Below are 24,736 nucleotides of genomic sequence, written 5' to 3' on the forward strand. Positions count from 1 at the left end.
CGAAATATCCAGTTGGCCAACGAAGTGTTTAGTTAGCAGGATAAATATTTAGCTCCAAACTAGATAATTGGCAAGCTAAATATTTACTCAGCGAGCCAAATATTTATTTAGCTTGGAGCTAATAGGTGAAGGTAAAAATGTTAAACTTTTGAAACTGAAAAATTTTAGATTAATCTTAGAAATTTAATAGAAAAATAAGGAAATTTGAGTTTTTTGGTGGAAATTTACTCCTTTTTTCCCCTGACAAGCCGTTATGAGGGAGAGAGAGAGAGAGAGATGTGGTGATGTTAGCATGGATTTCAACAGAAGTTTAGATTTGGGCCTGGTTTTTTTTTAAGTTGACCGGGTTTTAGGTTCTGTTTGGGCCGGAAACTGTCAGTCAGATCTGGCAACCAGATCCAGTTATCCTGGGAAAAAATGACCAAAGCTGAGATCCGGCTGACGTCCAGAATGAAAACCCGTCTGCCCAGATCCGTGTGCCGGACCGGAGCGGAGCGGCGCCTGCTCCCGGACACACACCCTGCCGAAGCCGACTGAGTCCGCTGAGCCTCCGGGTCCGGTCTCCCTGGCGGAGGTGAAGCTCCCAGCTGGAGCTCCTCGCTGCGGCCGGAGTTCTGCTGGAGCTCGGCTCATGTCAGCCCACAGGCGAGGCCCAGCAGAACCAGGAGGTTCGGTACCAGGGAGAGCCGAGAGGCCGCTGCGTTCAGAGCTGCACACAACAACGTGGTTCACCTTTAAATCAGCCCAAATGCTTTTACTGCTCATTCAAACAAAACGGTAAATTTGACTTAGTTCCATGTTAAATGTTTGCATCTGATGCTTCGTTCATTTCCACTCATTTGGTTCAGTTTGTGAAGTTACACGGTGGAAAACTAACAGCAATAATTTGGGTTATTTAGCCTGACAGGAGGAGAAAATATGATTTATTGATTTCAAACTAAATGTTTAATTAGGAGACTAATTTGGTTAGAAAGTTAAATATTTATCTTAAATGTTTATCTTGCGAGGTAAACGTGTATCAGCAAACTACATTTTAAACCAGTAAGGTAAAATTTAGCTCCAATGTGATATTTAACTAGTAAGCTAAATGTTCAGCTTCACATTAAATGTTTTTATACTTTAACTAGGCCATAAATGAAGGCGGCTGTGCGTTGAATCACAGCCAGCATCACATTTCGTTCTTGAACGTACCGATAAAATGTTCCCTTCCTTTCTTCAGTCTTGGGTTCTCTGTAACACAAAGTAAAACCCGTTTGTGGCCCGGTTCTGACCAGGTTCTGGGCCGGTTCTGAGCGGTTCTCACCGAACACGATGAGGCGGGTGTGTGTGTCGGTGGAGCCCAGAGGGTTCTGCGCCGTGCAGCGGAACATGGATCCGTTCAGCTCGGCGGGGACCCGCTCCAGAACCAGCTCCCTCCCATCGTGCTTCTCGCTGCCGTCCAGCAGGTTCCCGCCGACCCGAGTCCAGGTGAGCAGAGGCTCCGGGAACACCTTGGTCTGTGGACACAAGTTCAACCCCCTTTACTCTGATGCCCTCAATAACAAACACTGCAATAAATAAAATAAATAAATCGATCTTCATTACGTTAATGTGGCAAAAGGTTAAAGAAACATGTTGAAAGATTATTTCTAAAACTGATTTCTACTTTATTTTTCCACCAAGTTGACGATTAACTCAAGTTAACCCTAACCCGCTTATATAAGAGGAAAAAATGTGATTTCTTCTTCAAAGTCATTTTTTTCACTACGTTAAAACTAAATGTTTAGTTACCAAGCTAAATATTTAGCCTCAAACTAAACACTGGTTAGCCAGTTAAATGTTTAGCTAGGAAGCTAATATTTAGCTAGCAGGCTAAATATTTAGCTCTGAAGTTAATATTTAGCTAGTAGTGAAATATTTAGCTATAAGGCTAAGATTTTGTTAGCAAGCTAAATATATTGTTAGTGAACTAATATTAAGCTAACCCAGAGATAAAAGTTTACATCCAAACTATATTTATTTTGCAAGCTAGATCAGCTAAATACTGTTTTTAGCTCTAACTTAAATTTTTAACTAAGAAGCTGATATTTATTTAACCAGCTGATTATTTAGTTAGTAAGCTAAATATTTAGCTAGCACAGAGCTAAATGTTTAGCTAATAGGCTAATTCACTTGCCATTAATGCAGTGGTGTCAAACTCATTTTTATTTTGGGCCGAATCAAAAATCTGAATGTTCTTAAAGGGCCGGTTGCACCAGAATCTATTGATAAAACCAATAAAACTGTTAAAATATTAATAAATAGCTGTTACTCCTGGATTTCTGATTATTTTAGTGTTTATTTTTGCAATCAAAATGACAGATTTTGTGGTGAATATTAAGAAATATTTGTAATTGTTATTTTTTTTTACAGTATTTACGTTAAATGTGATTCTGTCACTCGCTGTATCAGTAACGGATTCAATGTTTTTGACCAATTTTGAAAAAATTAGCAGTAAAATCAGGACAAAAATGTGGACATTTTTTGATTTTGTGTGATTTTTGCAGATTTGTGAAAAACTGGACGGACCTATTGATGTAATTTGGAGTCCAGAGGGCCACATAAAAAGCTACGGCGGGCCAGATTTGGCCCCCGGGCCTTGAGTTTGACACCTGTGCATTAATGGGAGGTGAACTACCAAAATAAAAGCTGGATCTTTGAAGCTGTTGCTTCTTCATAATTGTTACCTACAAAGTGAAGAGGGCAACGTTTATCGCTTTGCACCAAACCGATCCAGAACCGTTTTCTGGGTCATTGGATCTGAGAGCAGGGAGGTTCAGGAGCCTCTTTTTCACTCATCTCCTGCCATTCATCCTGGCGATACTGAAGTTGTGCCGCAGCCGTTCTGTGTTACTTCGTTTTCCGTTTCAGTGTCAGGAACTCACAGCAGACGGTCCCAGCTGGAAGCCCTGGACGGAAATTCGCACCGTGTCTCCCACTTTGGCCTTAGTGGGTCTGGTGGACAGCTTGGGTCCTCTGGGAGCAGCTGAGGGGAAACGAAGGACGGCACTGAAATATTTCAACCTCAAACTGTCGGCTTGGCACGTGAAGCATGCATGTGGCGACAGTGGTGAGGAAAACGAAATGGAGGAGCCGGTCCAGGACCAGTTTGTAGAGAAGCTAATATCAGCAGTAGCTCCTTTAGCGGCTTCATTAAGAAGAGAAACAGAAACTGAGAAAAAACATATCTGAAAGTTTAGTTGGTATTACTTCCAGGTTAAAGGTCACCTTGAATCTAAATCTGCTGGAAGTATGAATACTTTTGGCTTTAACTGTAGAAGAAGTCGCATCATTTCTGGAAAACACCAGAAAACAATAGAAACAATTTTCTTTATCTGAGCTGCAGATATTAATAAAATCATTACTGTGATTTTTGAAACACTAGTCAGTGTCTGTGTGCGTGTGTGTGCGTGTGTGTCTGCTTCTGTGTGTGTGTGTGCATGTCTGTATCTGTCTGTGTGTGTGTGTGTGTGTGCATGTCTGTATCTGTCTGTGTGTGTGTGTGTGCGTGTGTGTCTGTCTGGCTGTGTGTGTGTGTGTGTCTGTGTGTGTGTGTGTGTGTGTGTGTGTGTGCGTGTGTGTGTGTGCGTGTGTGTCTGTCTGGCTGTGTGTGTGTGTGTGCCTGTGTGCGTGTGTGTGTGTGCATGTCTGCTTCTGTGTGTGTGTGTGCATGTCTGTATCTGTCTGTGTGTGTGTGTGTGTGTGCATGTCTGTATCTGTCTGTGTGTGTGTGTGTGCGTGTGTGTCTGTCTGGCTGTGTGTGTGTGTGTGTGTGTGTGTGTGTCTGTGTGTGTGTGTGTGTGTGTGTGTGTGTGTGCGTGTGTGTCTGTCTGGCTGTGTGTGTGTGTGTGTCTGTGTGTGTGTGCGTGTGTGTGTCTGTCTGCGTGTGTGTGTCTGTCTGTGTGCGTGTGTGTGTGCCTGTGTGCGTGTGTGTGTGTGCATGTCTGTATCTGTCTGTCTGTGTGTGCGTGTGTGTGCGTGTGTGTCTGTCTGGCTGTGTGTGTGTGTGTGTCTGTGTGTGTGTGTGTGTGTGTGTGTCTGTCTGGCTGTGTGTGTGTGTGTGTCTGTGTGTGTGTGTGTCTGTCTGGCTATCTGTGTGTGTGTGTGTGTGTGTGTGTCTGTGTGTGTGTGTGTCTGTCTGGCTATGTGTCTGTCTGGCTGTGTGTGTGTGTGTGTCTGTCTGGCTGTGTGTGTGTGTGTGTCTGTGTGTGTGTGTGTCTGTCTGGCTATGTGTGTGTGTGTGTGTGTGTGTGTGTCTGTGTGTGTGTGTGTCTGTCTGGCTATGTGTCTGTCTGGCTGTGTGTGTGTGTGTGTGTCTGTCTGTGTGTGTGTGTCTGTCTGGCTATGTGTGTGTGTGTGTGTGTGTGTGTGTCTGTGTGTGTGTGTGTCTGTCTGGCTATGTGTCTGTCTGGCTGTGTGTGTGTGTGTGTCTGTCTGTGTGTGTGTGTGTCTGTCTGGCTATGTGTGTGTGTGTGTGTGTGTCTCCTTCAAGCCCTTTAAATGACTCATTTGCATAAACAACTCAGACTCTGAGCATTTCTGGCAGCTTCTAAACTCATTAGTGGGAAAATAAAAGGTTGAAAATTAAACCTGCTTTTATTCCCCAAACCTTTTATACAAATGATCCACAGCAAAATAATTAATTTCCTCTGAACTCTTTCACATCTCATCTCAAAATGAATCAAGTTTAACACGTTATCATTTACGTTTAAATGAAATTGGTTCTGGACCGGGTGAGAACCCGACAACATGAATGTTGTTGGTATAAATGCTTCGAGTTCTCAGCCAACATTGTGAGATTAAGTCATTATTCATGCAGAATAAAGTTATGTCTGCTTCACTTGGCCCAAATAAATCCGACATGAAGGGAGTCTGGGGTGATGATTTGTTTCTCTCACTCGCCAACAAAGTGGCTCCCAGCGTGCCAACAATTAAAATTAAAATCATTATTTTACACTGATTAGTTATCAGGTGTGCAACAACAGGCTCTCAAATATTTCAGATTCTTTCTGGCCGTTGTGGTCCCAGCCCGGTCAGTACTGATCCGGTTCTGAGGTTTGAGTGGTGGCCTTACTGAGTGTGACCTCGGCCTGCATGGGCATGGACAGAGCGGGGTGGTTGACCTCGCAGCTGAACAGCGCTTCGTTGTCCAGCTGGGGGTTGAGGCTCCAGGTCAGCATGGCTCTGGCCTCCATGGTGCCGTCGCCCGCCACCTGCTGCCAGTGCTGGAAGTAGTAGAGCGGGTCGCTGCTCTGGACCCAGCGGGGAAACTCCCGGCTCACCACCGTCTCCGGGATGCCCTCCGTAGTCGGCTGCAGCTTCAACCTGGACGCTTCCTCCCCGCCTCGCTCCAAGCTGTCCGTCTCATTCTCTCTAAGCTGGGTCACCTTCCCCACTTGGTTCTGCAGGGACAGGGACTTCTGGATTTTGGTGTCGTCAACATCTCCTCTGGGAAGAACCTGGTTCGCGCTCCGGTTTCTTTTGGAGGCTTTACTGTGATGCCCCACCAACGAAGAAGACCGAGCTGCTGGAAACACGTCAATGAGCTCACCGTCCCGTTTGAAGTAAACCTGGAAGGCAAAAGGTTTGGAAAAGTTAGAGACCTTTGGAGACGGATTGAGGATGTTTTCACACCTGATGGTCCAGTAAACTCGGTTCTTTTGGACCCAAAACTTCATAATCTGCTCCACCTCCAGCTGCTGTGGTTCTGAGTCAAACCAACCTGTTCCCCTCCTGGCCTGTGGGGGCGCTGCACCAAGAACCACTGAAGGAAACGACACAAAAACCTCTGAAGACACTGAGAGCAACTTCCTTCTTCACCAGATGGAAACAAGATGGAGGATTTTAGCGGTTGGAGGATTTCTCTTTAGGCTAAAGACCAGGAGACATTTCTGCTGCTAGCGCTAGGCTAGCACGTTTGCTTTGGTTGGATTTACCCAGAATGCCCTGAGCTATAGTCCACTTCCTGCTATTGGAGTGGTCTCTGGTCCACTTGGCGTTCACATATGCATCCAAACCAAACCAGAGTTCACTTTAACCGAACCCAGACTGAGGTTTGGACGACCAGAGTTTGATTAACATTCACACCAACCGAACCAAGCGAACCGGACTTGGAGCGGCTGAACGGGACTCTGAGCTGAAGATGGCTCCAGCTGCCCTATAACCAATATCTGGCAGCTGAATTCAAAGATGAAAACATTAAATAGGTTATTAGATTAATCTCTGTGAGAATAAGATTAGTTTATGTCGATCATAAATAATTTTGGAAAGCTGACTTTCTTTGCCACTGGATTTGATTCCATCACAAATGCAGCTGTTTGCTAATCCTCCGGCATTAATGCCGAATACTTTGGCAAAGAGGTCGCGCAGGGTACAGCCCACAGCCATAAACAGCTTTTTCATGTCAAACTTTCCATCTGCTTCAGGCTGCATTTCTGCGTGTGTTCGTTTCACATCAAATCCAGCTGTGAACTCATTACTACCAGCCAGGCTCTCATTTGCTCTGTTACGCTTTTCATTTCTCTCCACCATCATAAATAGACTGCAAACCGGATTCTTTTGGGATACAAGAATATCTGGGGAGAGATAACAACAGGCGGATCCGTCTTACCGAGGGAGCCGGCTTTGCTCCAGTAACAATGCAAACCAGGGTGAAGTTCTTGGCCTCGTAACGGCTGAACGGAGCCGGGCTGTTGGCTGCCGCCACAGAAATAGACCTGGGGGGAACTGCAGGGGAAACACAAATATATTCACACGCTGGAGGGGGTTTACCAGACATTACAGGCTGAGAGACGAGACCGCGGCGCGCTCACCATCCCTACAACGCCGTCCAAAATGGCTGCCACCAGTTTCAGAGCTTCTTAATCTCTAACGTCTATTTGTGAGTTTGTCCTTGTAGATATTAGATAAAAAGCTGAGAAGTTAGTTATTCAGCATGTTTGCTAATGGCTAGCCCGAACACGGAGTCCCACTAAGGTTTTACTGGTTTTCTGACTTTCAACTGGAGCATCAGTTGAGTCTGGGAGGCCATTTGCAAAGTTACATGGATTACCAGCAACAATTTGGGTTCAGTTATTTAAAATATAACATATAAAATGTATTTATATTCATTTTCTGCATATTTTTCCCAGTTTATTCATTAATTTATAAATGTCACAGTTTCAGACTAAATATTTAATTAACAAGCCAATTATGTAATCTACAAACTGAATATTTAGTTAGTAAGCTAAATATTTAGCTCCAAACTAAATATCTGATTAGCAAACTAATTAATTTGAAGCTAAATATTTAGCTTAAAAATTTGCTTTAAACTGAATAGTTAGCATATTAACTAAATATGTTTGAAGTTAATATTTAGTTATCAAGTTAGTGAGCAAACTAAATAGTTATCTAGCTGAATAGTTAATTTGAAGCTAGACATGTAGCTTTAAACTGACTTGCTAACTAGACATTCAAAGCTAACCTCGTGGTAAAACGCATGAATCAGGCTCTGATGTCATTTCCTCCTACGTCATCCATGTTCACCCTCACTAACTTCTGACATTACGTTGAAACAATGGACATTTTACGCCGAACTGCTCTGACAAAATGTCATAACTTACTGTTTATAAGGGACATGAAGGTTTCCCCTCATTTAAAAACAGTAAAGATGAAATGAAGCCGAACCGATAACGGAGAGCGTGACGCTGCCAGACGCTTCGATCAGCTGATCTCTGGATCCTTTGCTGCAGATCCCAACATGGCATTCATACAGACCGTCATCCTCCAGCTGCACCTCCGGGAGGCTGTTAGCACGGAAAGCACAACAATCTGGTGTCACTTTATGTTCTCATCGTGTTAAATAATAATCCCTGTCAGCCACTCGTACCGAACTGTTGAGTGGTAAATCAGCTCCTCTCGTTTGTTTGTGTCCTCCATGTTGGAGAAACTCGTGTTGAAAACAGAGTCGTAGGTGAAAATCTTTTGCTTGGCTTTGCCTCCTTCAATTACCTGCAAAGAAAAACTATTTGAAACAGAAACGCTGGTTCCACCTGAAAACGGGGAGTAAACCTGAAAACATTTTGTTTTCTGTCATGAGAAAGAGAAGAAAGGGAAAAAGTTTTATTCAGGTTTCAGGATCTAGACCAGGGGTCCCCAAACTTTTCCCTGTGAGGGCCACATAACTTTTCCCTTCTCTGGTGGGGGCCGGAGTCAGTTTGTAACAGAAAAGGTGTTACACGGTTTTCACCTGCGCTGCCGGAAATTGTTGACTGCGGGGGAGGGGGGCGCGCCCAGAAAGCACATGGGCAAAAACCGTGAGTGAAACGGTCACTGGGACTGACTGGTATATATTCCATTGAGGGAAAGTAACTTGAACACATGAATTCCTCATATATTCCTCATATGTTAACATAAAGGCTCGTTGTAGCTGTCCCTCGGACCCAAGAAAACACGGAGAGCTTCGACGGGTGCAATAGAATTATATTTACTTCTTTCGAACCAAGTTGTTGCACTGAATACACCGTGAAAACTAAAAGAAAAGAAAATACATTTTGCTTAAGTGCTTTTGTTTGACAAACATGAATACATAATAATAACGCTAACTTAAACTTATAGAGCTCTAAAAGTGTACGTCATTAAGATGAAGAATATCCTCTTCTTCCTCTTGTCCCTGGGATATTTCAGCCCAAAGTGCTGACTGACAGGAGGCTAGCAACACTTCATCTTATTTTACTGTTTAAATAAAGGCACTAACTCAACATGAACCAAACTACAGCGCCCCTACTGGGTACCATGGGTAACAACCTACAAACAGGACATAAAACACGGAACGGGCATTTACACTCGTTTTGAAGTATAAGTTGCTACTTACAGACCCGAAATGCGGCGTTCATACCAAACACGTGTTCATCTGCTCTACCGCTAGCAAACAACAGTACTGGTAAAATAAAACATAAAAGCAGTTCCCTAAAAGTCCAACAGATGGCAGCAATGCACCCAGTTTACAGGACACACTTCCTGCTACAGAGCCCCCTGGTGGCTGGAAGAAAAATCCACATATAAACTCACCAGTTTATTCATGTGAACTGATGACTGGTGCATTTAAATGTGAGTTGTTATTAATAATTTGGTCCACAGTGAATAATTTAGGATTAAAAACTACATCCATCCATCCATTTTCTTTCACCCTTGTCCCTCAGTGGGGTCAGGAGGTGCTGGTGCCTCTCCAGCTAACGTACCGGGCGAGAGGCGGGGTCACCTGGACAGGTAGCCAGTCTGTTGCAGGGCAACACAGAGACACACAACCATGCACACACACCTGGGGACAATTTGGAGAGGCCAATTAACCTGACAGTCATGTTTTTGGACTGTGGGAGGAAACCGGAGTACCCGGAGAAAACCCACCATGCACAGGGAGAACATGGAGACTCCATGCAGAAAGACCGGGAATCGAACCCAGAACCTTCTTGCTGCAAGGCAACAGCTCTTAAAAACTATATATGAACTGATAATCAATGAATCATAAAAATACAAAGTAATGAAAACAAAACACTGTCAACAATTATGAAAACCAGAAACAAACATTACAGTTTGATGAGTGGCATCATCAAAATCACGATGCCAAATATGTTGGTCAGCATTTAATTTATTACGGCTCATAAGCAGCTGGACTTTCAGCCCTGATCTACAGGAACTCTGTGTTTCGGCTGTTTGGCAGTTTTCTGGAAGTTTGTTCCAGATTTGTGGCGCATAGACGCTGAAAGCTGAATGATTTGGTCATAAAAAAAAAACTTTCCTAACATGAGCGACTCTCGTTTGTTACTTATTTAATTTGTGAAAACATAAAATGATCAAACTGAAGTTTGGAGGCAGAGATGTGATAACCTCCCACATCCCAGGTGTGCTGCGTGCTCACCTGGAACCACGCGACCTCTCTCAGGGTGCCGTCCGTCTGGAAGTTGCACTTCAACGTGATCGTGTCGCCGACGACGACGGGTGGGAGGGGATCCATGGAAACGATCAGGTAACCTGCAGGTGAGGACAAACAGGTGGGAAATCACCTGAGAGACTCGGGCACCACGTTGTCCAGTACATGACTCCAGGGTTAAATCTGACAAAAAAAGCAACAACAGATGATCATGATGCTGCCACCACCGTGTTTCAGGGTGGGTGTGTTGTTGCCGTGGTAATAACCTGTTGATTTTGAGTCAGTGCCTTTCAGAACTCCCTCCTCTGTCTCTCTGCTACGCTACAGCTACAAGGTGTCTGTTTTCATTGGGAGTGAATCGATATCCAGCTCTGCACTTTGACCTTGGGGACAAAGGTCACCTTGCAGAGCAACGTGGCAGTCAGCCTCACCTCCGCTGCACCGGCCGCTGACGCATGACGTCACCGTGGCTGCAGATTATTTTCCTCCCATGTTTTTCCTCTTAATCCTCATAGAGCTTTTGATCCAAAGAGCCGGGCATTGCCCGCCTCTGGCCTCTCCAGACACACAAACAATGTGGAAGAAAGATTAAAACATTTCCCAACGAGGTCGAAGAGTTCCCAGCAACCTGCAAAATAATTATTTACCCACGAAGACCGTTTGGGAATCTGGAAATAAAACATTAGGAACTGAAACGTCTGGCAGACATGAGCTTCAGCTACAAACTTCACTGTATTTTAATTGGATTTTATACAGAAAATTGCACATATGGAATCTGAAAAGTGCGGCTTGAGAGCTTGAGGATGGAGCTAAATTCAGGAGAAAACTGAAATAAAGCTTTTTGGAGGCGGAAAACTGGGATGGAGGTTCAGCTGTCAACAGGAGACCATCATAAACATACAGCCAGAAATGCTCTGGAAACGTTTACATTCAGGTCGTAGAATGGCCTAGTCAAAGTCAAAGCTAAGAAAGAATCTGTTGTAAAACTTGAAAATTGATGTTCACAGATGGTTTCCGTTCAGTCTGACTCAGCCGGAGCTCTTCTGTGTGTCAAGATGGGTCAAAATCTCAGATAAACCGGTGGAGACAGACCCCTAAAAGATCACTGCTGGTGAATAAAAATGTCCGCCACACTTTTCAGATTTCGCTTAGTATTACTTTACATTAGTTTAACACACACAATCCTTTTTTTAAGATGGGAAATGGTGAAAAACCAGGAGGTGTGGTGAAGAAGAAGAGGTTTGGTCTGCAGGGCGGCCATATTGTCTCCTCATGTTACGTCAGTTCTCAGACAGCAGCAACAACCAATCCATTCATCCATCCATCCATCCATCCATCCATCCATCCATCCATCCATCCATCCATCCATCCATCCATCCGTTCCTCTCATCCCGTTCCCGGGTCAGACAGTAATATGGTTTCTCCAGGTTGCTCCTGGTTCTCTTCCTGGATCAAATGGTGGCTCCTGAGAGGCCCAAGAAGAACGTTGTCGTGCTGAGAAGGCAGTTACTCCACCAGGGACAGAATGCTGTCCCTCCAGGACCGACTCTGGACCGACCACTGCTCTAATGTCTCCTGTCAGTGAGGAGAACCAGCGGCTCCACATGGAGCCTCCTGAGGATGAAGGAGCTCCTCGGCCTGTCGCTAAGGCCGAGTCCAGCCTCCCTACGGAGGAAACTCATCTCACCTGCCGGTTCTGTAAGAACATGGAGTCGAGCTGCTGATCCTTCAGATGGTCGGGACATCCCATGAGAAGGCATTACTTAGTGAAGCTGTAAGGCCAACCGGATCAGAACCAGAAGATTCCCAATGAGATCCTGGACAGTGATCGTGTCTCTAGGGAGACGGGTGTCTGGGTTTTACTAGAGTCCAAGATCATGGGCAGAAAATCTGTGGATTCTGCTTGGGGATTAACATCCATGCACTTTGTGATTTCAACAGCCACAAGCATTTAATCACTTGAAAGTACAGATTACCATAAGCAATATGGCTCAGAGTCATACAATGGACTCTTTTATCCCCAAAGGAACATCTCCAAACGGAGTTAGGTAACCCACTAGAGGACAGTCCTGCTCTGATGGCACAAAGCTGTCCAACGCAAACCCCAACCAGAGTCATCCAGATTAGTTTATAATAAACCAAACACTAACATCTTTATCTAAGAAATACCCAGAAGCAGATTTGAATTTTCACTGTAAAAGATTTAATCAAAGATGTGTTTTAATGTCCGTTTCATGAAAACGCCTGTGAACGTGACGCCACGCTCTCCCGCCATGACGGACATCAATACAAACTCTGCTTATGATTTCCCTGCTCAGAGTTTTAAATGGCAGAACATAACAACTCCCGCTTCGTAATAAGTTGGCCTACCAAGAGCTATCCCTGGACCTGTATTCTTACCACTAGGGGGCAACAAACCACTGTGTTTCATATAAATGTGTATATATATATATATATATATATATATATATATATATATATATATATATAGACAGGGCAATGCATCATTTTAATGCTCAATATTACCCATCAGATAGGGTTCCCCCACTGTAAAACAAGGTGAACGGTATCTGATGGGTAATATTGAGCATTAAAATGCATTGCCCTGTTTTTATTTCACACATATATATATCCATCCATCCATCCATCCATTTTCTTTCACCCTTGTCCCTCAGTGGGTCAGGACGTGCTGCTGCCTCTCCAGCTAACGTTCCGGGCGAGAGGCGGGGTCACCTGGACAGGTCGCCAGTCTGTCGCAGGGCAACACAGAGACACACAACCCTGCACACACACACTCACACCTAGGGGCAATTTGGAAAGGCCAATCAACCTGACAGTCATGTTTTTGGACTGTGGGAGGAAACCAGAGTACCCGGAGAAAACCCACCATGCACAGGGAGAACATGGAGACTCCATGCAGAAAGACCTGGGCCGGGAATTGAACCCAGAACCTTCGTGCTGCAAGGCAACAGCTCTACCAACTGCGCAGCCCTATGTGTGTATGTATATATATATATATATATATATACATAATGTATTTATCATTACTAATATGTTTTAGTATTATTGTTATTAGTATTATTACTATTTGTTTCCCGCCAAAACGTGAAGAAAGTGACAACTTTGCCGAAACATGTTGTTTGAGCTTTCACGGTATCCGTAGAGTTCCCTACGCGCGTGCTGCTTTCTCAGTGCTCATCACGAGCACGCGGCGCGTATTTCGCCGCGTGGGCGGGGCACCTGCGTGAAGCTGACACCCCACCCACGTCAAAAAATCCAGCAAATAGTCTGAATGGTTAGTGCTCCGTTTGTGCAGGTTTGTGCCGTTAAAATTTTCGTTTGTGCAGTTTTGGTTTCTGAGATATTAAACATTATTTTTTAGGTCATCTAGAGTTCACCATCCCCCCATATCTCTCCAAAACAAACCAAAGTGGGCTAGTTCGTTAGTGCTCCGTTTGTGCAGGTTTGTGCCGTTAAAATTTTCGTTTGTGCAGCTTTCATCTTTGAGATATTAAAAGTTATAATTTTGGCCGATTACGTCATCATCCCCCCATATCGCTAGAAAACAAACCAAAGTGGGCTAGTTCGTTAGTGCTCTGTTTGTGCAGGTTTGTGCCGTTAAAATTTTCGTTTGTGCAGCTTTCGTCTTTGAGATATTAAAAGTTATAATTTTGGCCGATGACGTCACCATCCCCCCATATGCTCCAAAACAAACCAAAGTGGGCTAGTTCGTTAGTGCTCTGTTTGTGCAGGTTTGTGCCGTTAAAATTTTCGTTTGTGCAGTTTTGGTTTCTGAGATATTAAACATTATTTTTTAGGTCATCTAGAGTTCACCATCCCCCCATATCGCTCCAAAACAAACCAAAGTGGGCTAGTTCGTTAGTGCTCCGTTTGTGCAGGTTTGTGCCGTTAAAATTTTCATTTGTGCAGCTTTTGGTTTCTGAGATATTAAAAGTTATAATTTTGGCCGATGACGTCACCGTCACCCTATCATGTTCCAAATCAAACCTAAGTGTGGGCTACTTCTTGTAATTCTTCAGATTCTCAGCTGTTGTACAATGTGTACATTTTGTTTTGAACTTCAATAAAGACTTAGAACAAGAAAAAATGTGTCTCATTTCAAGAAATGTTTTAAGATAGCAATGTTTTTTCACGAACGTAGCTTCTCTCCACAATAATTGAATCCTGCTAATAAAGGACATGCAGCCTGACCCTAACGTAATGTGTATAACCTGTTACACTGTGCTTTGATTTCGGAGGTGGTCTGAAGAATTATATTCACATTGTTGATGTACTGTCTGCTGATTATGCAGCAAACGTGTAAAAAAATTACATGAGCCTATAAAGGCCAATTTGCTAGTTGCTTGAGCAAAGTTTTTGCCGAGTAAAACGGAAATGTGTCATTATTTCAAAGTTCATCCAAGTAATGTACTTAATATTTAGTAAATATATTTTCAATGCAACGACTTTCATTTCATCCAATTTCTTACATTAAATGTGTATGGGCTTCAAGGAGACATGTTTTGCGAACTTTGACATAGTTCTCACACAACTGGGATTGGCTCCACCCACACTGTAGTGAGCCTCCCCCCCGATCTTGTTTTGCAGAGCAAGTGTAATTTCAACCTCTCGTTAATATTCTAGCGGTCTCAAATCGTTTTGAATAAGTCATTTTTGGAATTTTTTCAACCCCGATTTTGATTTTTGAACAAGGTAAGTAAATTAATGCTCAACTAGCAAATTGGCCTTTATAGGCTCATGTAATTTTTTTACACGTTTGCTGCATAATCAGCAGACAGTACATCAACAATGTGAATATAATTCTTCAGACCACCTCCGAAATCAAAGCACAGTGTAACAGGTTATACACATTACGTTAGGGTCAGGCTGCATGTCCTTTATTAGCAGGATTCAATTATTGTGGAGAGAAGCTACGTTCGTGAAAAAACATTGCTATCTTAAAACATTTCTTGAAATGAGACACATTTTTTCTTGTTCTAAGTCTTTATTGAAGTTCAAAACAAAATGTACACATTGTACAACAGCTGAGAATCTGAAGAATTACAAGAAGTAGCCCACACTTAGGTTTGATTTGGAACATGATAGGGTGACGGTGACGTCATCGGCCAAAATTATAACTTTTAATATCTCAGAAACCAAAACTGCACAAACGAAAATTTTAACGGCACAAACCTGCACAAACGGAGCACTAACCATTCAGACTATTTGCTGGATTTTTTGACGTGGGTGGGGTGTCAGCTTCACGCAGGTGGGCGGGGCGGAGCGGCAAGAAGACGCAGGGGGAACCGTATCTGATGGGGAAACGCGGATTGACGTAACAGTTCTTACGTCATAAGAGAGTACGATTAATGAAATGCGATGGAATGTTGCATCATGATGTAGATCAATAAGACGTAGCCTAGCATGTATAAACGAAAACTGGCTAGCACCGAGACTTTTGCATGGTTTCAAATCTGCTCTAGTTGAGAGGAAACGTTGTTTGTGACATGACGGAACACGTCATGTAGCATAAAATCAGGCAAACATAAAAGATGAAGAGGGAGAGCTGGTTTGGGTCGGTTTCTAAGCTGGTGTGACTTTTGAAGGTCCATCATGGCGCCTCAAGTGACGTAGTTTACAAATTGTCAATAACAAAGAATGATTTCTGAGACAGCAATAAGTGCAGGAGGGGTAAGGAAGGACTGGTGGTTAGCATCTGTCCTCAAAAGCAATGTCTTAGATGAGTGTTTGTTTCAACCAGTAGTACGAACAATAACGGAGCTAAGTTTTGTTTAGCACTTTAGCATTTTGCTAACTTAGAAAACATTTTTCAGATAAATAATAAATCACTAATAAGGAATTAAGTTGAAGTTATCACTTTAGTACTTTAGCATTAGCTTCTGCTAAATACCATGACACAGTAGTACTTTAGGATGAGCAGAACTAGCTTTTTAGTTAATCATAACATAGCATTTAGCTTCTTTTGGTGTAGCGCTTTAGCGTTAGCGTAGTTAGCACTGGTTCCAACTGATTGGAATGGTTTAAATGTCTCCTTTCGCTTTGTGTACATACATGCAGCGTGTCCTGCAAGAAATCTTTTTGATTTCACGTGTAAAAATATACAAACTCCACAGCATTTGTAACTTGTTTGAAATGTAAATGTTACTTTTCTTTCTTTTTACAAAACTTCACCCTAAATATGCCAAAAAGCCGCTTTAATTGTACATTTGTGCTGGTGCTTAATGAACTAACCCCATTACTAGGAATGAGATGTAGTCGAGCGTGATTGAATTAAAATAATGAGATGATAATTTCTGATGATGATGATGATTAAAAATAAAACGAACACCAACCGGATCACAGGGAAGGTTTTTAATGAAAGTGGGAGTAAAAAGGATAAAGCAGTTTGACAGAGAGACTTTATGAAAATGAGAGAAACACAACAAAAAATTTTAATTTAAGTAATTTTTTAGGGACACTTTAATGAATATTTCTGTAAAAACGCCAGGATTAGCTAAAAAAAAAAAAGGCTGTTTTCCATGTTATCCCTGAAAAAAGCCTAATTTCTCCTGCTAAAATCAAACAAATGAAGTGAGCATGAGTGTCGCTTCAGACGCTGTTCTTACCTTTCGTCGGGCTCGGGGCGTGAGAGAGGAGCAGGAAGCAGCAGCAGAGAGCGAGCGGACGTTGCATCCTGCCGAGTGCTGCTCAGACCTGCGGAGGCTCCGTCTGCTGCCAGGCTGGTTTTACCTCCCACTGAGGCTGAATGCGGGTTTAGATCACAGGATTACCGCAGCTCCAACACCCTCTCTCTCTCTCTCTCTCTCTCTGCTGCTCTCTGGACTCCTAACTTAATGTAAAATGATTTAACCCGGATTTATTACCAACGCAACACTTCACAACAGAAGGTTTCTCACACAGCTTCCCTCTCTTATCCAGATCCAATCGATTCAACCCAACCCAGAACAGTCAAATCCAATTTAATATAAACCAATTTAATCCAATTTTAGTGCAATGCGATCTGATCTGGTAAACTGTAAAGTAGGGCTGAAACGATTCCTCGAGTGATTCGAGTACCTCGATTATTAAAATTCCTCGAGGAAAATTGACCTGCCTCGAAGCTTCGTTAATTTATGTTTTATCATTTAGCGCACCGTGTTTCAGCCGGAACATTATTTGCGTTGCGCGGAGCTCTGACTTCCGCCTCTGAGTTGTTGACGGAAGCTACGTGTTAGCGGCATAACGTCCAATCTTCAAGTTCGGCCCGCGGGGATTTTACTGATTGGTGATAATTCCGGGTTTTCATCGTTTTTGTGGGACCAATAAACATCCTTAAAATGACCGGCGCGATGCCGGGAGTCCGGCAGCCTTTCTGCTCCGGAGCTGCTGGTTGAACGGCGGGAAGAAGCTGAGGAGGATTTCTACAGGTGAGCGGAGAGACTGAACACGGCGGGCGGCTGAGGGTTGATGCTTACAGGGTCAGAGCAGCTTTACGGACGAACCGCACAATAAACTTATATCATCCCGGTCTGAACAAACGGGAGGCGGAACATGGCGGGTAGATGAGTTTCTGAACGGAGGAGCCGTAAATATCCCGTGTTGCTCCCCCGGTCTACAAAACAGTAACTGGTAGGGAAGCTCAAAGGTGGAAAAAATAGACTGATGTTGATATCCGATAGTAACACTGGTGTTATGGAAGATTCACCAATATTTTATTTCATAATTGTTTTTATCCGATTAATCATAAGAAAAATCTATAGATTACTCGATTACTAAAATAATCGTTTACAACAGCCCTACTGTAAGGCCCAGTTAGGGTGAGGCAGTCAGCATGACCTGCAGCAGGAATGTTTCCTCACAATCTGAAAATGTCTCCACAGATACGGGAGACCATCATTTATCACCAACCAATTTAACTGGATTTCCAGTGAATCTACTCAAAATGGGAAATTACAGATTAACCACTGGACCAGCTCTAAATATTTACATATTAAAGGTAAATATTTAGCCAATTTAGCTTGCAAACGAAATATTTAGTCTAACTAAATATTTTTTAGCCTACATAAATATTTTGTTACTAAAAGTAAATATTTAGCTTATTTAGCATGCTAAATAAAAATGTAGTTTTTAAACTAAATATACTTAACTAGTATTTAGTTTAGAGCTAAATATTGTTTTACTTATTTAACTTAACTTATTGAGCCTGCTAACTAAATATTTATTTTTGAATGTTTAACATAAAAAACAGTGTGTAAGTAATTAAGCCAGTTAAAACTAACTGTCTGAACCGGAGCAGAAAACTTTGTTAAAGGAAAAACTCTTCCAGACGTCCTGTCCTGTTTTTCAGCCTGGACACAGAAACGGTGATAACATGGATCCGCCACCAGGGGGCGCTGTCTGATAAACTATAGGAAGCATCTCTGCTAAAAGCTGCTGACATTTAATTCAGTGAAACAGAAACAAACTAATTCAGCCGTCCTGCTTCCCTCTGAGTGTCGGGTCGGATTTCTAACCTCTGGGGATCTGAAGACAGTAATCCAGAATCCGGGTTTGTGTTGTGAAGAAACTGATTTGTAATTATTCTGATCATAACCGTCAGTCGTGCCTTAAATCACGCTCCCAGGCTCCGGCCATGTTAGCTTAGCGACGCGTTTCTGGGCCGGTTAATGGTGGAAAGTCGCCCAGAGCGACAGGAGGATCGGAACGACTTCGATCGTATCTCTGAATCCCGCTGCAGGTTTTCCGCTTTAGACCCTGAGCTGAATTTATTTGTCATGGAAAAGGAAATTCCTCTTGTTCCCATCAGCGGGAAAATCTGCAGCTTTCTCCGGTTTTTAGCGCCTGGATGTGAGAGGATGTTGAGTTCAGGCCGGTTTAGCTCTGCAGCTGTCGGCCGTCGCTCCAGATGTTCCCCTCGTTCATCATCATCATCGTCATCATCATGTTCTGATTGATCTGCAGGATCTCTGTAATGTGGGTGGACAGACCAGTTCTCCCAGTCCCACCATTACAAACCCACAGTGGCGTTCCCTCTTCAGCGCCTGTCCAATGCAGTCTGAATTAAAAACAGATTTACAGCATGAATCCTCTGACGGCCGTCGGTTTTATGATCCACAGCAGCTTTCAGGCCGCAGAGCGACAGATTCACGTCCACGACGGCGGCGAATTACGGCCACTGAAGATGAGGAGATATGGGGAACGTTTCTCCCAAAAAATCTCAGAAATTTTGAGATTGATCTCAACATTTTTTAGAAAAAGAAAGGAAATTTATGAACTTAAAAAGTTGAAAATTTGCTATTAAAAGAATCTGAAATTTTGAGATTGATCTCAAAAAATTTTAGAAAAAGAAAGGAAATTTATGAACTTGAAAAGTTGAAAATTTGCTATAAAAGAATCTGAAATTTTGAGATTAGTCTCAGAAATATTATAGGAAAAAACTTGGAAATTTCTGAGTTTTTGGCAGAAATTTACTCAACTTGTTCTAATCTACAGCGGCCTGAATGGAAAGGAAAGAGGGAGTACATTTCTGCCAAAAAAACTAACCATTTTTCTAGAAAAAACTTGGAAACTTCTGAGCTCAAAATATCAGCTTGAAAATTCTCACAAATTTTGACAAAAGTTTAACATTTTTGACGTTTAAAACTCAGAAAATGTGAATTTTTTTTCTAGCAAATTTTAAACTTTTCAAACTCAGAAATTTCTTTTTCTGTTTTTTTTTTATTTTGGCAGGAATGTGCTTCTCCCTATTTTCATATCTACGGTACCCTCTTATCCTTTAGGTGGCTCCAGTATTTCCTGGGTTTTTGTCAAGGTGATTATTTCTGTTTTGCTTTAAATCAGTTTATTCCTCTGAATGTTGTTAAACAGTTTTACTGTTTTTATTGCGACTCTCATGATGATGGAAACAAAACAGGATTTGTTTGGTCTGAAGTCACTTTATTTAATTTGTTTTTAAGATGATCTTCAGATAAAAGTGGATTAAAATCAACAACAGATTTACATCCAGAACAGTCAGCTGATGTGGATAATAAAACCAAATTGGTAATATCGTAATTATATCACATACAGTCATAAAAAACTAGAACATCCTTTAAAAACGTGTATTAATTTCCACATATGGAGATTTAGCATCAATTTTAACATTACTGGGAGATTTATGTAACATAACTAAACCATTAAAGCTGAAGACATTTTCAGATATTCAATGAAGTGTAATATGAAAAACAAAACAGGCCCCCGGCTCTTTGTGGAAATAAATCAGGACATTTATTTTGGCGGTCCTGAAAGTTAAAGTGGTTTGATTGTTGTTTGTAAAGTTTTAAAGTCAAAGACTAACAGCAATAATTTGGGGTCATTTAGTCTGACATTTCATTTGTAAATGTCAATTTAAAACTAAACATTTAATTATCAAGCTAAATAAGCTAAATATTTAGTTTTTAAATTAAATATTTACTAACTAAATAGTTGTAAATATTTACTCAATATACAGTTGAGAAACTAAATATTTTTAGTTTTATACTAAAAATAATTTACAAATAATTTTGTTTGTAAACACAGTTGTAGCTAGCTAAGCTATTTAGCTACAACTAAATAGCTTAGCTAGCTAAGCTATTAGCTAGCTTACTCAGCTAGCTAAACTAGCTTACTCAGCTAGTTTAGCTGAGTAAGCTAAACTAAATATTTAGATTATTTTGTCTTCTAATTAAATATTACAAAGCTTAAATTTAACTTATTTAGCTTCAAATTAAATATTTAGCTCACAAAATTATTTAGTTTGTCGTAACAGAATTTCATTTATAAATGTCACAGTTTCAAACTAAACATTTTTTTTAGGAAGTAAAATATTTAACTCCAAACTAAACATCAAGTTGTTCAGCTAAATCTTTAGTTTGAAGCTAAATATTTAATTAGCAAGCTAAATAATCTAAATATTTAGTTTGTATCCTTAATTAAACGCGAGGAGAAAAACTGAAACGTTTTTCAAGGAAACCGTTTTCGTTGTTAGTTTAATTTCAACAAAGCAACAAGAATATTTCCACATTTTATCAATAAATGCTTCTTACACATTTATGATGGAAACAAAAAAAAGTTTTCTAAATTATGACACCGGTAAAACTTTTCTCATTTAATTTAACATTCCAGCGTCATTTATAGATCTTACATGAACAGTGCTTTTACTTTCGCAAACATCATTAAAGCTAATTAATTCAATTAAACTCTGTGAAAGCTTTGTACTGAGCTGTAATGTGAATTATTTATTTATATTTATATATATAAAAAAGTATTTTTTTTTTGCCTTTAATTTTATATGTGTTAGAAAACGACACGTTTGGCTGGCAGATAAATTTCCACTTCAGATGGTGAACCACTCATATTTACATGATCAATAATCAATTTTCACCGGAGCAGGATGACAGTCATGGCTTCAGGCTCAGAATAATCCGTACGGCTACCCTGCAGGGACAAACACAAGCACAGACATAATTTATGGATATTTGTGAGAGAATGTTAACCTTTTGAGGAGAAGTTTTAGTTACATTTCTGTTTTGAGGTTTGGAAATGTTTCTTTGGTAAAGTTACACAAAACTTAACATCAACATTTGGGATATTTAGCTTCTCAACAAATAAAAACAAAGTACATTTTTAAAGTCGTACTATCTCCATGTTATTATTTAATTTATAGGAGTCACAGTTTCAGACTAAATACTTAGTTAGCAAACTAAACATTTAGCTCCAAATTAAATATTTAGTTGGAAGCCAAATATTTAGTGTACAAAATAAGCTAAACACTTAGATATTTAGATCCCAGCTAGATATTTTTAATGAGCAAGTTAAGGACTTAGCTCTACGACATTTAGCTCTGAGTTAGTTGAATATTTAGCTCTTAGCTAGCTAAATGTTTAGTTAGCTCTGAGCTAGCTGAAATGTTGTACAAGATGAAAACTAATGATGGTAATGAGGTGACATAAAGATCCAGATTTTATATTTAAATTGAAGCTAAATATTTAGTGTATAAAGTAAATATCTATCTCCTGACTAAATATTTAATAGGAAGCTAAACATTTAGTTGATAATCTAAACATTTAAACTAAATGTTTTGCTCCCAACAAATGTTTAGTAAGCAATTTAACTACGTAGCTCTTGTACAACATTGAGCTAGCTCAGCGCTAGCTAAATAAAAAGTGACAGTATACCAACTCATCCATTTTCTTGCTATATTTAGCAACATTTCAGACAAAAAATAAGTTGGTAATCAACAGGTCAGGTTTTTTAAAGATCGGTAATCGCCGATCGGCCACCTCGGTTCACCTCGGTACCAACTACGCTTTCAGGCCAGATTTGCTTAATTCTTGAATTAAAAGTCGGGTGGCCACTAAAAGTCCTTCAGAGGACCCCCGCTTGGCCCCCGGGCCGCACTTTGGACCCCCCTGACGTGGACCTAGTGGTACCTCTGCCGCTGTTGCATCCCAGGCCGCTGATGTTTCCTATCCGGTCCATGCGTGCGCCGAAGCAGCTGGAGGCCCGCTTCCTGAGGCTCAGCAGCAGGTCGTTCAGCCGGTTCCGCTGACCCGCCTCTGACCGCCGGTTCTGCTGCTCCGGGCTCCAGCTCGGTTCGGCTTCCCGGGTCGGCTCCTCGTAATCCGACTCCTCCTGAGCTTCGTCAGCCAGAGTCGCCTCGATCCGCTCCAGCAGCGACTGCAGAGGTAAAAACGGCTCCAAGTTAAACGGATTCAGAGAAAAACGCTTCAAATTATGAGGCACAAGCTGCAATAATCAATAAATCAATTCATTCCTGCATTATTTGTAGCATATTACTGGAAAATGGTCTCAAAACAACAATATTATCATTTATTTTATTGTCCAGTAAATGTTATTATGACAGGTCTAGGATCAATAAAAAATATTACTAAAAATAAATGTTTTAAAACATTTTATCGGGATTTTTGCTCCTGTGCGTAAACTAAATATCAGTTTTCCATCATAGTGAAATTTATTTATTTTTGTGGAAGATACTCAGGATTGTTTTTAGTCTGGAAAACTAACATCTTTATCATCCAGAAAAGACTGAAAATTAGAATAAATCGTCATTATTTACTTTTATTTCCATGATTTTTGCCATTTTCAGCTTTTGTTCTTTACATACATTATTTTTTCAGCCCATTTGTTTCTTTTTTGTCGATGGTAACATCAGAGATCCTCTGTGCACTAAGAGGCGTTTATCGAAGGTCCTTCCTCTCGGCAGCGGTTAAACTCTAAATCCTCCCATCTGCTGTCTAAACAGTTTTAGATTTTATTGTTAGTAATTTATTTTACACTAATATTTGTAAGATTTAGACTGAATATGTTGTTTTATTCTAACTGCAGTATTTTATATAATATATATATAATTTTTTTTATTTCTACATTCTGTTTATACATACAATGACTTATTCTTGAAGCAGATTTCACAGGAAGACATAACAATAATTTTTATGCAACCGTTTAAAAACAACCTTTACGCTGCGAAGGCCAGAACTTTCTCAGCTTCGGCTGCATTCCATTCAGAAGTTCTGGGTTTACCAACATGAACAGCAAAATGGCCGAATTTCACGGCTTCACTGTAAAAAAATTACCTTTTTCATATTTTAAATGCTGACAGTTTTAATGTGAAAAAAAAACAAATATTATTTTAACCTGCGTCATTAACTTAACTTGGCAATAAGGACAGAAAATATTAGATAAATATTTAAAAATGGAATAAATTTTTTTACCTAAAAACAAAAAAAATCCAACATGGCTGCCTTAAGAAAACATTTGACTGATGAAACCTGTTTCTCACTTTTAGCTCCATCAAAGTGTAAACCAGGGGTGTCCAAAGTGTGGCTCAGGGGCCATTTGTGGCCCTTGGAGTGATTTTGGGTGGTCCCCCAAGAATAATACGAATTTGGCCTAGTCAGGGTAAAATTATTTTATGTTGTAATTTTTTTTACAGTAGAAAATATGAAGTAAACGTTTTCTGAAAATCTGACTTTGCTGCTTTTATTTATTAAACTTTGCTAAATATAGCAAGTGTTTTGAAAAAAAGTGACTCAGATCTTTTTCTTATAACTGAATAAATTTGTTCAGTCAAGCCCAAAAGATTTTAAATCAAGTTATTTTACTACTAATGTACTAAATTATTTTAAAGTTTTGGATTGTTTGTACAAAAAAACAACAAAATCAAACAACTTTGCTGCTTGGTTTTATTTTAATGTTTCTATTCATTTAAATTTGGGTTGGCTGTTTTTTGACCCCTGACTTCTATTGACTTGTCAGTTTTGACAAATGGTTTGGACCCCCTGCCCTCCACCCACAGCGGCTCTGAGCTGGTTCTCCTACCTTTAACTGGTCCAGGTTACTGGGAAGTGAGGGCCGTCCCAGTGCGTGTCCAGTAACCAGACTGTGCTGCCAGAACAAGGCCAACGCAGTGAAAACCACCGCCGTCTTCATGCTGTCCTGGTGCCGAGGCTGAGCCTGCAGCCGGCGCCGGCCCAGGCTAAATACATGGCAACACACACACACACACACACACACACCTACACACACACACACTGCAGACAGTCCATGTTGGCTCATCAAGTCAAGAGCATTCTGGCACCTCTGCTTGATAAAGCAGCAAGTCAGATGAGTGTCTGTGTGTTGAGAGGTGTGTGTGTGTTTGTATACAGGTGTGTGTGTGTGTGTGCGCGTGTGTGTGTGTGCACCAATCAGTGGGATGACTTCAGGAGTCCAGTTTGGCTCCCTGCGCTCAGGCGTGGTTTATTTTCAAAGCAGCACTCAGTGAAAATATTT

The 24,736-nt window shown here is 41.2% G+C and overlaps 2 protein-coding genes across 2 annotated transcripts; both read right to left on the minus strand.

The window, feature by feature from the left end:
• Window positions 1-323: 323 nt before the first annotated feature.
• Window positions 324-17,822, minus strand: LOC103468060 (immunoglobulin superfamily member 21-like). Its single transcript, XM_081609425.1, has 10 exons — window positions 16,552-17,822; window positions 9,914-10,026; window positions 7,886-8,007; window positions 7,684-7,802; window positions 6,629-6,744; window positions 5,093-5,588; window positions 2,904-3,004; window positions 1,304-1,496; window positions 1,192-1,230; window positions 324-709 (listed from the first exon to the last, which is right to left on the minus strand). Exons 1-10 carry the CDS (start codon window positions 16,616-16,618, stop codon window positions 630-632), a joined length of 1,446 nt encoding a protein of 481 aa, XP_081465551.1. The 5' UTR covers window positions 16,619-17,822; the 3' UTR covers window positions 324-629.
• Window positions 17,823-19,847: 2,025 nt separating this feature from the next.
• On the minus strand, window positions 19,848-24,466 carry nppa (natriuretic peptide A). Its single transcript, XM_008414898.3, has 3 exons — window positions 24,284-24,466; window positions 22,375-22,621; window positions 19,848-21,379 (listed from the first exon to the last, which is right to left on the minus strand). The coding sequence occupies exons 1-3, from the start codon at window positions 24,392-24,394 to the stop codon at window positions 21,375-21,377; spliced, it is 363 nt and encodes a 120-aa protein (XP_008413120.2). The 5' UTR covers window positions 24,395-24,466; the 3' UTR covers window positions 19,848-21,374.
• Between the last annotated feature and the right edge of the window lie 270 nt (window positions 24,467-24,736).

This window comes from Poecilia reticulata, chromosome 7 (assembly GCF_904066995.2).
Source record: "Poecilia reticulata chromosome 7, P_reticulata-male-v2, whole genome shotgun sequence".
Lineage (NCBI taxonomy): Eukaryota > Metazoa > Chordata > Actinopteri > Cyprinodontiformes > Poeciliidae > Poecilia > Poecilia reticulata.

Excerpts from the sequence above, each read along its gene's own strand:
- LOC103468060 (XM_081609425.1), bottom strand. The coding sequence starts at position 16,618 with ATGCAACGTCCGCTCGCTCTCTGCTGCTGCTTCCTGCTCCTCTCTCAC. Across the intron at positions 8,008-9,913 it reads GAGAGGTCGCGTGGTTCCAG|GTAATTGAAGGAGGCAAAGC; the intron begins GTGAGCACGCAG and ends TTTTCTTTGCAG. Across the intron at positions 5,589-6,628 it reads GAGCAAAGCCGGCTCCCTCG|GTTTACTTCAAACGGGACGG; the intron begins GTAAGACGGATC and ends TTTGCCTTCCAG.
- nppa (XM_008414898.3), bottom strand. The coding sequence starts at position 24,394 with ATGAAGACGGCGGTGGTTTTCACTGCGTTGGCCTTGTTCTGGCAGCAC. Across the intron at positions 22,622-24,283 it reads GTAACCTGGACCAGTTAAAG|TCGCTGCTGGAGCGGATCGA; the intron begins GTAGGAGAACCA and ends TTACCTCTGCAG.